Source organism: Mesoplodon bidens, assembly GCF_964165515.1.
Source record: "Mesoplodon bidens genome assembly, chromosome: 3".
Classification (NCBI taxonomy): domain Eukaryota; kingdom Metazoa; phylum Chordata; class Mammalia; order Artiodactyla; family Ziphiidae; genus Mesoplodon; species Mesoplodon bidens.
This window is the reverse complement of record NC_138178.1, coordinates 94232609-94246926: the sequence shown is the minus strand read 5'-3', so window position 1 is coordinate 94246926 and position 14318 is coordinate 94232609. Positions and strand designations below refer to the sequence as shown.

The 14318-nt window shown below is 37.5% G+C and overlaps 1 protein-coding gene across 3 annotated transcripts in view; it reads right to left on the bottom strand.

Annotated features, from left to right (window-relative positions):
* INO80 (INO80 complex ATPase subunit) overlaps positions 1 to 14318 on the bottom strand; it is a 131645-nt gene that overhangs the window by 48362 nt on the left and 68965 nt on the right. For all 3 annotated transcript variants that reach the window (XM_081229914.1, XM_081229915.1, XM_081229916.1), the window contains exons 24-25: positions 14107 to 14278; positions 245 to 388 (exon numbers count right to left, since the gene is read on the bottom strand). In XM_081229914.1, the coding sequence (XP_081086040.1) occupies positions 245 to 388; positions 14107 to 14278 (316 nt within the window). The remainder of the gene's footprint in view (positions 1 to 244; positions 389 to 14106; positions 14279 to 14318) is intronic.

Sequence of the window (14318 nt, the reverse complement as noted above, 5' to 3'; positions counted from 1 at the left end):
AACATCAGGGAAAGAAGTCACTTCTATTACCATACAACTATTCTCAAACCAACACAATTCAAAGTGAGGAGTGCTGTCTTGGGAAAGCCAGGACCACAGATGCCCTTTCTAAATACCGAGCATTTATATGTTTCTCAAGGTCCAAATAGCTTAAAACAGTTCTGGTTAAGAAATGGATCCCTTGAAAACTGGTTTATTTCTTCAAACACCATCTATTTTATCTCTTCCCTCCTGTGGCACTTACTCGTGGACTGGCCACACACAAAAAAGATGGCAGCTCAGTGAGCAGGCAGCAACGAAGCGAGGAGGTAGCTGATCTCCGCTGATGGATGATGACCTGGTCTGAGTAGCCACTCACTGCTTTACAGTGGCTGCTGAAAACCAGAGACTACAAAACAAAAATGCAAATTAGTGCTATTGACAATTATTTAATGTAAGCAAAACAGAAAAAATATCACATAGAGTCAAGGTTCATTCTAATTTCAAACTGTGCTTTTATTAATGTACCTTAGGTAAATGTCATCTCTAATTCTGCCTTTTCTGGAAGAGATTCTGTTTATTATAAATAGTTACAGCAAAATTTTCATTAGACAAAACAACATTTTGTGTATGCCAGGGGAAGTTTGGTTCATTTGTTAAACTGTGAATACAAACCCATTTGTCTTGAGTTAAAAAAGATGACCAATAATATTTCCTCCTAAATTTTTCTTTTAGGCAGATCTGTCTAGTATTTCACGTGTGTACAACAGTGCAGTATAGTTCTAGCAAGGTTAGAAGTTCTATTTATTTGGAGACATCAATAAAAGTGGTCAGGAACAGGAAACAATATCTTTTTAGTTCCTCTAACCTAACTACCATTTAAAAAATTAAAAACTTACATTACTGTATCAATTCATTTTAACAGACTTAAAGCTCATGTTAAAGCTTCAGTTTGCAGCCATTCATATGAAAGATTTTTAAGTATGGAATGTTCACATACAAAGAATTTGTCAGTGGGATTACAGTGTTGTATCAATATATTGCAGGTGCAATTCTTTATTCAGTTCAATATTAGACATTTTATCTTTGGATCTTCATTCTCAATTATTTCATTTATTTGTCTTACTGGTTTCTCAAGACAGGTTGGTAACCTAAATAATCATATGAATGAAGATAATACAAAAAACTGCAAGATGAACAGTAACCAGGACCCTCTGCAGGAGAATAACAGTTACAATTCCAATACCGAAAGTGTCCAGTACCAAATCTCTTCAAAGCTTCTTTGTTTAGTATATATTTCCTCCTGAAGTACATGGGTTCTTCAGGATCACAGTTTGAAAGAAGCCATTTCAAGTTGCCTAGTAGGACAGGTGTATCATAATCTGCTTTCATGAAGCAATCAGCACCTTCTAAATAATGGGCATGAAAGAAGTGAAAGGCTTTTAAATGTTTCCCGCAGAGTTGGGACGTCTTCAGTGATTTCTAATCACACTGCATGGAAGTCTTTACAACACTTTAGTACAATGCTGGACTCATGTAGCTTTGATATGTTTGACATTTTCCTCTAGATGTTTAGGTCCCATCATTAACCAGAAAAGAACATTAATCTTCTGATATCGTTTTTCAACAGTATCTGTGTTCTCATCTTTATGTTGGGTAGCATCTGCACTGAGATTTATCCACCTCTCTACATGTTTATCTCCATTATCATCTGAATGCCTAGTGTGAGGATCATTATGAAGATCAATAGACCAGGTGTCACCCTGTTCTTCCAATACTGAATACTGATGAGCTAGGATCATTACTAAAAAAATCCTATTGCTGATACATAGATGAAAGTAAAAAAAAAAAAAAAAGTAGCCAATTTTCTTGTTTTCTAAAAGTTCACTTCTGATTGTTAGTAATATAGCTCTTCTTGCTCCTCCTGAGGGTGAAGAGATGACACAAGCCTAGCAACCGCTGCTCGTTATCTGTCGTAGTTCAGGGCTGCTAGCTGGGGGGTCCACTGCCACCCAGGTGGCTGAGATAGCAGCAGTGGCTGGCCTAGAGACTTCTGAATTCTTTACTAACTTCTAAAGAGCAGTATCCGTTATCACTTTATCTTTGTAAAAGGAGCTTCTTATACTCCTATTTCTTATACTCCTAAAGAGCAGTATCTAAACAATGTCTCAGGGAGGGATCTCTTAAAGTCAACCTCATTTTCAGTATTCTTAAATGGCAAAATCCAACAGATAAGAGATGAAAGAATGACCATTTCCTTCAATTATTTTCTCTCCAACATTGTAGTTATTAATAAGGGATACAACAATCACGATAGGGAGTCTTTTTAACACAATATTTTGCTTGTGATACCTTTCTGGAAAAAGTCTAATGATAATTTTATTTCCGGGGTGGTCATTCCTAAATTAGAACATGTTCACTTGTCTTATATCAGCTAGGTTAAGACAGGCTTCTCATTGGCAGTCACTAAATCAAGGTGATTTGTAGCTGATTCCAGATTTAAAAAATGATTCACTAGCTCAACATACACAAGCCTTAGCTGTAGAGAAACCCTGACTACCCCCAGTACACTTCACTCAATCTATACTTTTCTAGATCATTTTCTCTTAACACTGGTTCCATCAAATCTTCCTTAGCACAGGTGGTCCTTGGTACCATACTATCCACATTCCCTTCACATAATGACATGAACTGCTAGGTACTGCTAGATACAGAAAATTTTAATGCTTAATAGAGAAGAACACAAAGGACACCTTAGGCACCACTGTGTAGGACGCAGGGGGCCGGGGGGAGGGTGCAGAAAAGAAGATTCATTACTTCTTTAGTCTACTTTGGCCTAAAACAAATTAGAAAAAAAGAAACAATGTCACACAATGAGAGATGTGACTTGGTAATAATGTGGTCACAGTTTTTGCTCTTCTGTTGTCCCTTCCTCATGTTCTTGAGTATCTTACTACCCTGTAGGCACTGGCAACTGTGTATGTCTTGCTGCCAGTACTACAATATACACACAGCAGCGAAGGAAGGCTTTTGTAGAGTCTTTTGGCACCATGCAAAAGTCTCAAGTGAAAAACAACAGGGCAGTATGATAGGCCCCTCAGCTGTACACTACCTGCCACAGTGGAGCACAGAGAACACACAGATGTTTTCCCCTCAGATACATACTTGTCCACTTAACAAGGGGCCGTTCTTTGCTTTCCAAGCCTTATTTAAAATTAAAAAGAATACTTATGCTAACGTTAGGTCTTCATTACTTAGAAATTAATTTTCTGTTTTTGCTCTTAAAGAACACATCAAACTCAGATATAGAGAAAAGGTCTCACCTAAAATGAAAGGGTGTAAGGTTTATAGATCAATTGCTAAGATTGCATGGATTCTATTTTCACAGATATTCTAAGTAACCAAACAAAAAGGGGGAAATAAAATACAGAAAAACTCTGAAAACCACGGATTCCCAGAGCTCTCCACAAGGGGTACTGGCAGCTCTCATGATCCCAGGAAATGATGATACAGATACTGCAGTTGCAAATTAACCTCCAGTGGAAGAGTTTTTGGAAACTTCCTGTTTGGGAGATTCTTCATCAATAGCCATTCTAAGCTCTCTAAGCATTTAATAGAGTATAGTGTTTAAAACTTAAAACACATACCACTCTTTTCAAAATAACTCTTTATGTTTAGATTCTTTTGTATATATATTTTTAAATCTTTTTTTTTTTTTTTTCTTTTTGACTGTGCTGTGTCTTAGTTACAGCCTGCAGGATCTTTTTAGTTGAGGCATGCAGGATCTAGTTCCCTGACCAGGGATCGAACCTGGGCCCCCTGCACTGGGAGCACAGAGTCCTAACCACTGGACCACCAGGGAAGTCCTGTATATTTTAAATTGCAAAATCTGAAATGCCCTCAATTTCTATGAGTTAGTTGGCTCACTAGAGTTGTAGAGTATATAAAGCTTTCAACACATATAATGCCTAAGCAGACCATAACCATGACAACAGTTTCACTAAGACTGGGACAGGAAATGAAATTAATGCTGGTACTGTTTCTGCCAATTATCATTTTTAACATAGTATTTAACTGGATACAGTATAAAATCTGTTCTGCCTCCCCAAAAGATGGCTAAATGGTGTATTTCCTACAGATTCTGGTTTTTGTCTTTATTCTTCTAAGCAAAATAAGATTAAAAAGAAAAAAAATTCATATGTGTGAGACTTGCACTCTAACCCTTGTAAACTGTACAAGAAAGGAGCTCTGGTCAGAGCCTACAGTGGGGAGGGAGGTGTGTGAGAATGAATTCATAAAATTTTTTAACTAAATGCTATTCCTTCTTGAACTCATCACCAGTAAAGCAGGGTAGAGAACAATGAGGTTAAGAGGACAACACAGAATCATGCTGGCTTCTGTTCTACAAGCATCACAAGAAAAGGAAATATCAGAAAAGCATTCACGTCAAGTAAGAGAGTTTAAAAGGCCCTAAACTTCGTTCAAAGTACCCTAAGTGTCATCTGATCCGTGTCCTTAGCCTAGTTCCTAGTTCCCTGATGTTTTTGTACCATCCCAAAGCCAACATTATGAGAATGGTACTTCCTTGAACTCTGTAACACAGAATTCAAATTTAATATTCACTGCAGAGTAAGAAGAGTTTTATAGGCACGCTCAGTGGCGGGAAGAGCTTCTCACTGTTCAGATTCATTCACGTCCATGGGTGGCAAGGAAGATGAGAGGATTGGGTTAGACTGCTGAATATAACTCAGGTAGTATGTGATTTAAGATAGCTTACCAAGAACAAGATGACAACATGTAGGTAAGTCAACATTCATTAACTATCTCCTCAGAGGAATAAGAACAAAGCCTTCACCTTGATCTGATGATAGGAAGCTGTATTTAGGAGACAGGCTGCTGGAACAATACCTACTACTTTTCATAAAACAAATGAAGGCGCAGAAGAGAACAGGATGAAGGGTTTTCTGCAATAAGAGGATAAAGGTGAATATGGAAAAATTAATTCAAAGTTAATCTGGTAGCTCCAAAGGAATTTTACTCAAAATTATTTTTGAATAGTAAAAGAGACCTGGCACTCGCTTCCAATTTTAGCACTTCCCCTTGTCTCTTCTCTCAGGTTTGTCTGCTTAAGAATAATCCCCAACTTTACTTTTAAGACTGATCTTGAACATGGAAGCCGGATTCATGTTCTCCCATCAAAACACTGAAATATAAATTTGTGTTTACTTTGCGTATTAAACAAGGCTACTCTACTTCACAGTATCACAAAAGAAAGCAAAACAAGGATTTGGAGAAACAGCATCTCTTCAGCATTATGTTTACAAATAATCAAAGTTACACAATCAGAACTAAGTTGGCAAATCAAATGAAAATGCAAGATACAGAAAAAAACAGAGCTTGCAATGAAAAAAAATTTGCTCACAAGGAGTTAGGGCTTATGAGCAATGAATTCCGGTTGAAGATGAATGACACATATTATACTGCATTTGCAGTAGCTAATAAAACTGTGAACAGACAGGTAACATGGAGAACAAGGAGAGGTGATACCAGCATCCCTTCCAATTTAAGAACTTTCATAGTGTCACAGTCAGAACCCATCTGTCGCCTAAGCCAAAATCTCAGAACAGGGAATACCCAAACAAACGTGGTAATGAAGTAACTAATACAAAAGGCATTGAGGCTCCTCCTTGCTCTCTCTCTTGAATCACCCACTCTGGGGGAAGCCAGCTGCCATGCCATAAGGACACTGAAGCAGCCCCATGGAAAAGTCCACACATCGAGGAACAGAGTCCTCCAGCCAACAGCCAGCACCAACTTAACCAGGCATATAAGTGAGCTAACCTGGAAGCAGAAACTATGGCTCCAGTCAATCTTTCAGGTAACTGCAACCCTAGCTGATACCCTGCCTGCAACTTCATAAGATTTTCTGAGTCGGAATCACCTACCTAAGCTGCTCCCAAGTTCTTAACCAACATAAACTATGAGATATTAAAAATGTTCATTGTTTTAAGCTGCTAGATTTGTGGGTAATTTGTTATATAGGTATAGATAACTACTACAGGGGCTAATATCCACAACTGACGCCCTTTTTGAAGATGTCTAAAAATTAGCTTCTTTCTGCTGGTATATTTCTCACTCCCAAGAAATGCCTCTAGTTCTCAGCTCAAATGCAGGGCAAAAATAACTAATGTGCAATAAACTCAATGCATGATCAAACAAATTAGCAATGCCACCCATATTTCCCAACCTCCAAGGAAAAGTTAGAACTCTTCACAAAATTCTATTTTAAATACAGAGGAAGACTATACTTCTAATTTTAGGGTGGAGGACATTCCCTCAGATAACAAAACACAAAGTTCCAAAGGGAAAAACAACACTAATACAATGCACCAAGACTTACTAAGTCATTCAGTAAACATTTATTTAACCTTGTAAGTGCAAGGTGCTTAAAATAACCCGACCACAAAGACAAGAGGGACTATGTCCAAACATCTAAATTCTGTTCTCACACTTGGGGGGAAAAAAGAAATGAAGAAAGAAAAGAAAGAAAAAAAATGACAGAATTGTGGGTTTTTATGGCCCTGCCATGCAGCACGTGGGATCTTAGTTCCCTGACCAGGGACTGAACCTGTGCCCCCTGCACTGGAAGCATGGAGCTTTAACCACTGGACCACCAGGAAGTCCAAAATGACAGAACTGTTTAACAGCACTTTTTTTTTTTTTTCATGTTAAGCTTGGTTTCAGTCTTTCTGGACATTGTAAAATATTCTTTGTATTAGAGAAGTATCTTTCTATTAATTATAGAGCTCCTACCTGTATTCACTGGTTTTCTACCATACAAAAAGGGTAGTTAACCACTTTTGCATCCCCTATCAATCATCTTTCTTGCATGTTTGACTTCCCTCTTAGCTGCCTTTTCTTCCTCTTTTGTCTTCAAGTCTGAGTCTCCTCTCTCTTACAAACTCAGCTTTTAGTTAAAACCAACTGTCCCTCCTGAAATGTCTTCCTATTCTTTTTAACTGTCACATCTCATTACCTATTTCCTAACCAGAATCTTTCTCCCTGTAAATCCCTGAACCTGGGCCTTCTCTGTTATATCTGCACTCATAACATCAAAGAGCTCCTAATCTCATTCCTAAGTGTTCACTTTAAACTTGATATAGAATTCAGCACTCCCTCTGAATTCTCTCTTGAACTCTGGGTTTTGGAAGTTATTCCTTCACTGCCAGTGCTCATCCATATCCAAATCAATCAGAGTCCATTCACCCTTTCTTCACCATCTTTTGGTTACAACTATTTCTGTTGGGTCCTTTGTACCTGATACTTGGAACTTTAGTTTAATACCCTCCTTAACATGGATTCCCACATCCAATCTTTCCTGTTATCACACTCTTGAGATTAGTCATCAAGTACCAATGGCAGAGATTCCCACTGATGTGCTGTAATGACTTGAATGATTTAACAGCCTCCCTAAAACCAACTACCCGATTATTCCTTCCCCTGGCTTGACAGTAGCCACCAAAACTTTATTCCCCCAGGATTACAACTGTAGCATCTATTGAAGAAGGTGAGCCAAAAAAGGGCTGAAACTCCTGGTTTAGTATCTAAACCCCAATAAATTGGCATTCAAAGATTCTTTGGGAGAAAAGGTGACTTACCTTTCTGGCCTTTTTTCTCACTACTGCTCTGTATTTTGGCTCAAATCTTCAACTTGGAAAATCCTTCCTTCTACCCAGGTCCCTACCACTCAAGATCCAACTTAAACAATACCATTTCTATAAAAGAGTTTTTTATCCATTTTAACCTAAAGTGATCTCCTATCCTGAACTTTACCACTAATCATCTAACATTATTTTGGCAGTTAATTATGTTTTCTTTCATCTCCGATCTTGAATCATTTCTATTTTTAAAGTCCTTTTAACCTTGTGCATGTCTTTTTACTATATACATGAATGAGTTTTCAAACCAGAAAATAAGAGACCATGACTGTTAACACACCTTGCCCACAACAGGCACTGATGCGTGACAGGTTTGTAAACAACATTAATTACATGTGCTTTTTCTCTGTGGGAGTAGACTGACACTGGGAGGAGGCTATTATGAAAGAACATTAGAAAAACCCCAACCCTTAAGCCAAGATCACATTCAACCACTGGAGATTCATTCAGTCAATAAGCTCTTCTGATATACATACAAATTAATGGACCCATTCACTCAATCCCATTGGCCCTTGGGATCAAACAAGTGAAAACAGCAGGAGAGAAAGAGTGAAGAGTGTTTGGAACAAAAAGAGTACTTTCTCCAGTAAATAGTGTGTCCTCCCCTCTATTAACATTCCTTATTCAATTAGCCTTCTTTTAACTGCCGGGATCAGTGGTCTCCAGAGAAATTACATGCAAGCTTCACAATGTAAATAATATTAATATGCTATTATTTATGTATCATTTTAAAAGAAATAATGCATAGGTATTGGCAAAATGGATAAAGAATGTTTTAATAATGGGGGACATAATCAAAAAACATGGGGCTACTGGCATTGCTGAAAAGAGTTTAAACTAAGATAGATAAGCTGATTCAAAATTTACATGAAAATGCAAAAGGCCAGGAATAGTGAAGGCAATATTGAAGAAAAACAAAGCTAGAGGACCGGTGCTATCAGTTATCAAGCCTTATTATGAAGCTATAGTTATTAAGATAAAGTGGTACTGGTCAAGGGTAGACAAATGGACTAATGGAATAGAACAGGGTCTAGAAACAGACCCACACATATACAGCCACCTGTTTGACAAAAGTGATGCTGCAGGGCAACAAGGATGGTCTTTTCAACAAATGAAGTTGGGTCAAATGGATATGGATATCTGTAAGTAAAAAAATTGACAACCCATAACACAGACTGAAAACCCAGTTTCTTGTAGATCCAAATGGTAAATCAAAATAACCTTTGGAGAAAAACAGAATTATCTTTATGACCTTGGTAAAGGCAAGGATTTCTTCAACAGAACACAAAAAATACTAATGATTCAAGAGAAGACAATATTTAGAGTGATAAAGTAAGCTACAGAGTAGAAGACCTCTGCAATACATAAAGAACTACAGAACACCACGAAAAATACAGACAGACTAACAGAAAAATAAGCAAGGGTCTCAAATAAGCATTTCATAAAGGAGGTTATCCAAATGGCCAATGAGCATTAGAAAAGGTACTCAATATCATTATTCATAAGGGAAATATAATTTAAAGCCACAGTGAGATACTACCACATAGCAGGACTAAAATGAACAGACAAAATAATGTCACATTCTGGCAAGGACATGGAGCAACTAGAACCTCTTATACACTGTTAATGGGAATGAAAATGGGCACAACTGCTTTAGAAAACTGTCTGGCATAACCTATTATAGATGACCACATGTATACCCTATGACCCAGCAATTTGACTACTAGATATATATACCCCACAAAATACATATGAATTTTCATTAAAAGGTGTGTACAGTAATGTTCACAGCAGCACTATTTGTAATAATAAAAACTATAAGCCACCCAAATATTTGCCTATAGTAACTCTTACGGGGAGGACACTGAGGAGGAACAATGAATGGAAGTGGGCACAAAGGGGCCTCTGAGGTAGAGTTCTGACAGTGTTTTGTGAAGTTATCAAGCTGTATGTACACTTATGATTTGTGCACTTTCCTATATGTATGTTAGTATCTCTAGAAGAATAGCCAAGGCAATAAGAAAAAGGCTTATATTTTTTAAAATATATTATACCTATTATTTCTCTCTGTCTCTCTAATCTCCTTGGCCTGTTGTTTACTAAAGGAAAGCAAATGGTCATATTTTCAGAATCAACTTAGCTGCTTCTTAGACTCATGAATTCAAATGGTTATTAATTAATTTCATTAGAAAAAAATTTTAACTCTCTAATAATTGATTAGGGTACTGGTTATCATTTCCAAGTTTTCTTCCTACCTCCTCAAGCTTTAATGGACCCACATTTATATGTCAGTCCTTTTCTAATCTTTCAAGACTTTTCTTTGTCTTCCTGAGGTTCTAATTCACCATATGAATGATAGCAAATACCTCTCAAGTCATATTTTCAGGACATTTGCTAAAACTAGTAAGCAGAATTTTAAGTTTGTTTTCTGTGAAAATAAAAAATTTTCTCTCCAATTCCACAGTAGTAGGGTCCCTGTATAAGCAAAGGAATCTTCCAGAGGATCTGTAAATTGTATTAATAATGCCAGAAGTATTTTTGTAGATTTCAATGACAACAAAGAAGTCAGGTCAGGAAAAGGCACAAAGCACATACATGATGAATTTATCCCACACAAAGCAACAAACAAAAAGAATCCAAGACCTTGTATCTAAATCCAACTGACAAATCCAAACATCAGCAAGACAGATAATTATTATATTTAAGTCTCACCACTGCTGTCCATACTTGAAGAGTTACCTTTGAAAAAAGACTCATTTTTGTTAATCATATTTTTGTGAAAAACTGTAAACTGGCAGGATTACAGCAGACTATGAAATCTGGAAGTGTGTTTCTGATGTGTGTATGTATGCTAAAATATCATGCATCTTAAGTTTTAGCTTTTACTTTATACTCTTAACAAAGGAATTTTGGAAATCTGTTGTAAAGGATTAGGTGTTCAAAATTTCCTTCTCTATCCTTCTTTGCAAAACAGACAATGTAATATTCTCTAAAATACTTCTTGAATAAGAAAAACTCAGTTCGGGACTTCCCTGATAGCGCAGTGGTTAAGAATAAGCCTACCAGGGCTTCCCTGGTGGTTCAGTGGTTGAGAGTTCGCCTGCCAATGCAGGGGGCATGGGTTCGTGCCCCGGTCCGGGAAGATCCCACATGCCGCGGAGCGGCTGGGCCCGTGAGCCATGGCCGCTAAGCCTGTGCGTCCGGAGCCTGTGCTCCGCAATGGGAGAGGCCACAACAGTGAGAGGCCCGCGTACCGCAAAAAAAAAAAAAAAAAAAAAAAAAAAGAATAAGCCTACCAGTGCAGGGGACACGGGTTTGAGCCCTGGTCCAGGAAGATCCCACATGCTGCGGAGCAGCTAAGCCCGTGTGCCACAACTACTGAGCCTGTGTTCTAGAGCTCGCGAGCCACAACTACTGAGCCTGCATGCCACAACTACTGAAGCCCACAAGCCTGGAGCCCGGGCTCCGCAACAAGAGAATCCACCGCAATGAGAAACCCGCACACCGCAATGAAGAGTAGCCCCCGCTCACTGCAACTAGAGAAAGACCATGCGCAGCAAGGAAGACCCAACGCAGCCATAAACGGAAGGGAGGGAGGGAGGAAGAGAGAAAGAAAGACTCAGTTTGGAGAAATTAGTGTGAGAAACAGTACAATAGTGGTAATAGGCATATTCTAACAAAGCCATTCTTGGGGGACAGTTCGCAAAATAAACTACTTTGCTCAAGTTTGAATTGGGTTTTTTCAAAATTACTTCACTTTATTTATATTATCTCTGAATAGGAGGGATATAACAGGTATATGCCAAAATATACTAAGACAGAGATGGACCTTGATCACTAACTACATGTCAGGGTAACTCTGCAATGAAATGTGCATATTGCTCTCTGAGTGACTTCTGGTGGTCTCTTTCATATTCAGAAAGTGAGACCTTCCTTAAGTCCCAAAATGTCAGTTTCTTTCCATTCTTACTATTAAAAAGAATGATCCAGAATCTTTCTATATGGTGACTTTCTTTACCTAGTCCCCTTGCTATTCTAATATCATGCAGTCACTGAATGCTGTATTTTTCAAACTGTGAGTAGTAGGGTCATGAAATCATTTTTTAGTAGGTTCCAACTAACATTAAGAAAAACAAAAGGAAAAAACTGTGCACTGAAGGAGGGTAAATACTGTTTTGTGAATATTTTGTCTTAAAAATTTATGGATGTGTAATATTTATATATGTATGTAATATCTGATATATCTACATAACTACAGGTGGTGTAAAATATTCTTGTGAGTCATGGTCAGACTTCAAAAGCCACAGATATAATGGGCTTTATTATATTTTTATTGTTAAACATGGAGCTTCAACAAAATGATTCTTCATTCAGAACCCAGTCTAACCTTTAAGGCATATCATGTAAAGATTATTCTGCTTAGTTGAAAGCAAATATTTCTTAGAACAGATATATCAACCAACTCTGGCAAGATACATTGGTATTTCAACACATGTATTTTGGAGATAAGGATGGTGAGACCAAAAGCAGAACAGCATCTCTACAAAATACATGATTAGCTTTCAGCTACCTGTGGCTCAGTAACTCGGTGTACATTCTAAGCCACTACAAGAGCAAAGGTCTATCTATAACACAAAATAAAAGTAAAGAAGAGGACATGGAAGTGAAACTAACTTTGGAAAAACCAGTTTCACATAAAGCATATTGCCCATATCTAAATTTCTCAGGAAATTAATTGATATAAGGACCTCACTGAACAGGTGCTCTGAACACACTACTGTATTTTCATAAAGGAGAAGACTACAAATAAGTGATGCTTATCTTTCAGTGTTAAGTAAGATGCAGTTATCTACATAATAGAGCATAAAAAACCCCTGGTAGAATGGTGCGCTCTGTACCAAAAATAAAACTAGTAAAAAAATTTTCACTGTAGTAATATAGAGTACCAAATGTAAGGAAATTGGTCTACAGAGGTTAAGCAACTCTTCATTAGACATATCAGTATTCACTAGTAGGAAGTCACCTTGCCACAACTGACTATATTATTCCAAACAGGCTGGAACCCAATTCTATTCTCCTTCTGCATTAACGATCTTATCTTCAGAGTCCAAAAAAGTATATGGAGCAATGCGTGAGAAACCAACTGGGAAAACAGAAGAAAAGGAAATCATACAGGTTCTTCAGTATAGAGGGGGCAAATAACCAGATGCAGCCAAAGAACATCCTACATTCGATAGCTATATGACTGATGACACATTAAATTTTCTAGAGGATACAAAGAAAAAGTTCAACCTTCTAAACTTTTAATCTAGTTGAAGAACTATAACATATAAACATCAAGTCTCTTATTAAAACTCTCCAGTGTTACACCCATTTCATTCAGAATAAAACCCAAATCCTTAGCATTAACCTATGAGGCCTCACATGATCTGAATCTGCACCTATCACCTATCACTTATTTCCTATCCCTTTTCCCCTTACCTACTATACAATGGCAAACAGTTATATGAAAAAGTGCTCAACATCATTACTTTCCATGGAAATGCAACTGAAAATCACAAATTCAACAAAAATGGGCTGACAATACCAAGGGTAGGCAAGATTTACAAGAATAAATCTCTCACATTGCTGGTGGGAGTTTAACTTTGAAAAACCATTTTGGAAAAATGTTTGGCAGTGGGAACTAAATCTAAACATACGTATACGTGATGATACAGCAATCCCATTTAGTTGCATGCCGCAACTAAGATCTGATGCAGCCAAATAAATAAATAAAATAAAAAACAGTAGATTAATCAATTGTGATTAGAAACAGACAATGGAACACTTCATAGCATTAAAGAAGAATGCTACAGTGCAACATGGATGAATCTTACAGACAAAATAATTGAGGGAAAGGAGCCAGACACAAAAGAGTACACATTGGATCATTCCATTTACATTAAGTTCAAAAACAGGGTAAAATAATCTGGGATGATAGCAGTAGAATAGTGATTACCTTTATTTTTATTTGTTGGTTTGTTCTGAACTAGAGGTTTCAAATGGGAAGAAGTATGAGGGAGACTTCTGGGTGCTGGAAATATTCTATACCTTAATCTAGGCAGTTGTTACACAAGTGTATACACATGTATAAATTCAAAGAGTTGTACACTTAAGATCTGTGTACTTCACAGTAAAGTTATATACAAAACATATATTAAAAAAATATATATATATACACACACACATACACACACACATAAAATGTCTATTAAGTGATATGTAATAAGCTATAAAACACTACACTGCTCCCACTCCTCTGGGAACTTTTTGGCTCCCTCAGGTCTTCATTTACTTTATTACTTTTATTGATTCAAAGAAAAGGGAAGGGAGTACTACACAGATAACTGATGCTGAAATAATTGCTTACCTTTAACAAAGGGCAGCTGGAAAGGTTGGGAAAGGAGAGTGGAAAATTAACCCCAAGAAGGAAATCCTTGTTTCTCAGATATTTCTGCTGGCTCTCCCCTTCTGGCTCTCCCCAGGAGCGCAGCTGATGGAGCCTGTAGGAGGCTTTCAGAGACAGGAAAAGAGCTAACCATCTGAAACAAACCACAGCAGACATGCTTATTCAGTGCTCCA